The following is a 2500-nucleotide window of genomic DNA, read 5'->3' on the forward strand; positions in this document are numbered from 1 at the left end:
TCAACTGCATCCGCCTCACACGTTCGCTGTCCTACACGACACGCGATGCACAGCCTTGCTGAAGAGTGTGTGCAGCAGTTGAAGCAGGGCGAGTCCTTGGAGCAATGCAAGCAGCTCAAGCACAGGGCGCTGGGTCGCATGGCGACTGTCTTGCATGATCGCAAGTCCTCGCTGGGGTACCTTGAGCAATTGCGGCAGCATTTGTCGCGTCTGCCTTCGATCGACCCCAACACGCGCACGCTGCTTGTGACGGGCTTCCCGAACGTGGGCAAATCGAGCTTTGTCAACAAGGTGACGCGCGCAGATGTTGAAGTGCAGCCGTACGTATTTACAACCAAGTCCCTCTTCGTCGGACACACAGACTACCAGTATCTTCGCTGGCAGGTACGCGTCCTCGGCACAAGCATATGCACGTACACGTTACGCAGAAGTTGCGCATACACACGTGCATGACAGATCGTGTAGTAGTGCCACCGTTTACCCGGTCCATCTCCTGCAAGCACCACTCATTCAAGCTCACACTGCACACAAACGCCCCTGCCATATAGGTGATTGACACACCGGCCATTCTTGACCACCCGCTGGAGCAGCGCAACACGATTGAGATGCAGGCCATCACGGCGCTTGCGCATCTGCGCGCGTGTGTGCTGTATGTGATGGACCTGAGCCAGCAGTGCGGCTTCACTGTGGAGCAGCAGTTTTCCCTCTTTGAGAACATCAAGCCCCTCTTTGCAAAGAAGGTGTGTGTGTGTGTGTGTGTGTGTGTGTGTGCTCTGGATACGGTTGTGACGAGTAGCTGTGACGTTGGTGATTGTCGTCGTACTGCTTCCACTTGCCGCTTGCCATCGCGCTCACGCAACCCCCCACCCCACCCCAACCCAATGTTTGCATGTTTGCCACGGCAGCCGCTGGCGATTATTGTGAACAAGGCTGACACGATGAAGATTGAGGATGCGCCGACGGAGGTGCAGGAGCGGCTGAAGGCGTATGAGGCCGAGGGCATCAGCGTGCTGAGCATGAGCACGCTCACGGGGGAGGGCGTGGCGCAGGTCAAGAACGCAGCCTGCGACAAGCTCATGACATACCGTATGAAGTCGAAGCTTCAAGCTACACCCACGCCACACACAATCGTTTCCAAACCAAAGACTGCCCCCGCCACAACAACTGCAACAACAGCAACAACCGCTAATCTCAGCACCAACAACAACCCAAACACTAACAACACCAACAACTACGTGACGTCCACACCCAGCGCGTTCGCTCCGAAAACCGACGATGCAGAACTCCCACCCTCCTACGCCGCGCCCAGCACAACCGACACCACCACGAGGACCAACATCGGCACCGACGCTGACGACTCGGCTGCAGTCCGTGGTCCGTCCACGCTGTGCGTCACACTGCACACGCTGCGGGACTGTTTGCGCATCTCCACGCTGTGCACGCTGGCGGCTGTGGGCATCCAGCCGCTGTATCACCACTTTGTGACGGGCGTGTGGCCGTGGTCTCAGCGGGCGTGGTTCGTGGCATCGACGATGGCGGTGCACGAGGTGATGTACTACGGCGTCAACTCGGCCTTCCTGCTCATGGACCGCTTTGGCATCTGCAGCAAGCACAAGATTGACCGAGGCAGCACGCCAGAGCCATCGCGCGCACTCATTGCCAAGACGCTGCGCAAGAGTGCTGTGTCGCACTGGGTCATCCAGCCCATCTCGCTGTACGCGCTGTTTCCGCTCTTCCTGCGTATGGGCATGGATGTTGCGGGCCCGCCGGCAGCAGGGGCGCTTGTGCCGATGATGTGTCGGTTTGGCTTCAGCGTGCTTGTCAACGACGCCTTGTTCTACTGGACGCACCGCCTCCTGCACATGCCGCAGCTGTACGCCCGCTTCCACAAGCAGCACCACGAATACAAAGGTTCGGCAAAGGCGGTGCAAGGCTGCCCGAAAGCTGCCCCTGTTGTGGTTTTCATGCTTCTACATGTGTGCGTTTGTGTCTGTCTGTGTGTCTGTGCGTGTGTGTGTGTGTGTGTCTGTCTGTCTGTCTGTCTGTCTGTCTGTCTGTCTATCTAACTGTCTGTCTGTCTGTCTGTCTGTCTGTCTAACTGTCTGTCTGTCTGTCTGTCTGTCTCTGTCTCTGTGTGTCTGTGTCCGACCTTTGTCTGCGGGAGCTTAACGTTCGTCATCCGGTATATTCACATGCGCGTTTCTTTGCCATCTCACCCCACACCGCTGCCCCCTCCCCCAACCCTTGTGCACCGCCAGCCACCACGGGCTTTGCTGCGGAATACGCGAGCCCCCTGGAGCAGCTACTCAGCAACCAGGTGAGGGGACACGGTGGTGCGGTTTTGGCTGCGCTGGCGTGCAAATGAAGAGTGCGTTTGTTTGCTTGTTTTGTAGTTTGTTCATCTGAATTGGTCCATTCCACCGATAACACACGCATACACGTGCGCCCACCACGTACCACGCATTCATCTCTGTGCGACATGACTCCTTTCGCACAGCTG

The 2500-nt window shown here is 57.6% G+C and overlaps 1 protein-coding gene across 1 annotated transcript in view; it reads left to right on the forward strand.

Moving 5' to 3' along the window:
- The first annotated feature begins 38 nt into the window (after nt 1-38).
- PTSG_03331 (GTP binding protein 4) overlaps nt 39-2500 on the forward strand; it is a 3661-nt gene continuing 1199 nt past the window's right edge. Inside the window, exons 1-5 of the mRNA XM_004995849.1 lie at nt 39-384; nt 549-740; nt 906-1911; nt 2259-2317; nt 2498-2500. The exon at nt 2498-2500 is cut by the window's right edge and continues 95 nt beyond it. Of these exons, the coding sequence (XP_004995906.1) occupies nt 46-384; nt 549-740; nt 906-1911; nt 2259-2317; nt 2498-2500 (1599 nt within the window). The 5' untranslated portion in view covers nt 39-45. The remainder of the gene's footprint in view (nt 385-548; nt 741-905; nt 1912-2258; nt 2318-2497) is intronic.

The sequence above is a fragment of the Salpingoeca rosetta genome (assembly GCF_000188695.1).
Source record: "Salpingoeca rosetta unplaced genomic scaffold supercont1.7, whole genome shotgun sequence".
Classification (NCBI taxonomy): Eukaryota; class Choanoflagellata; order Craspedida; family Salpingoecidae; genus Salpingoeca; species Salpingoeca rosetta.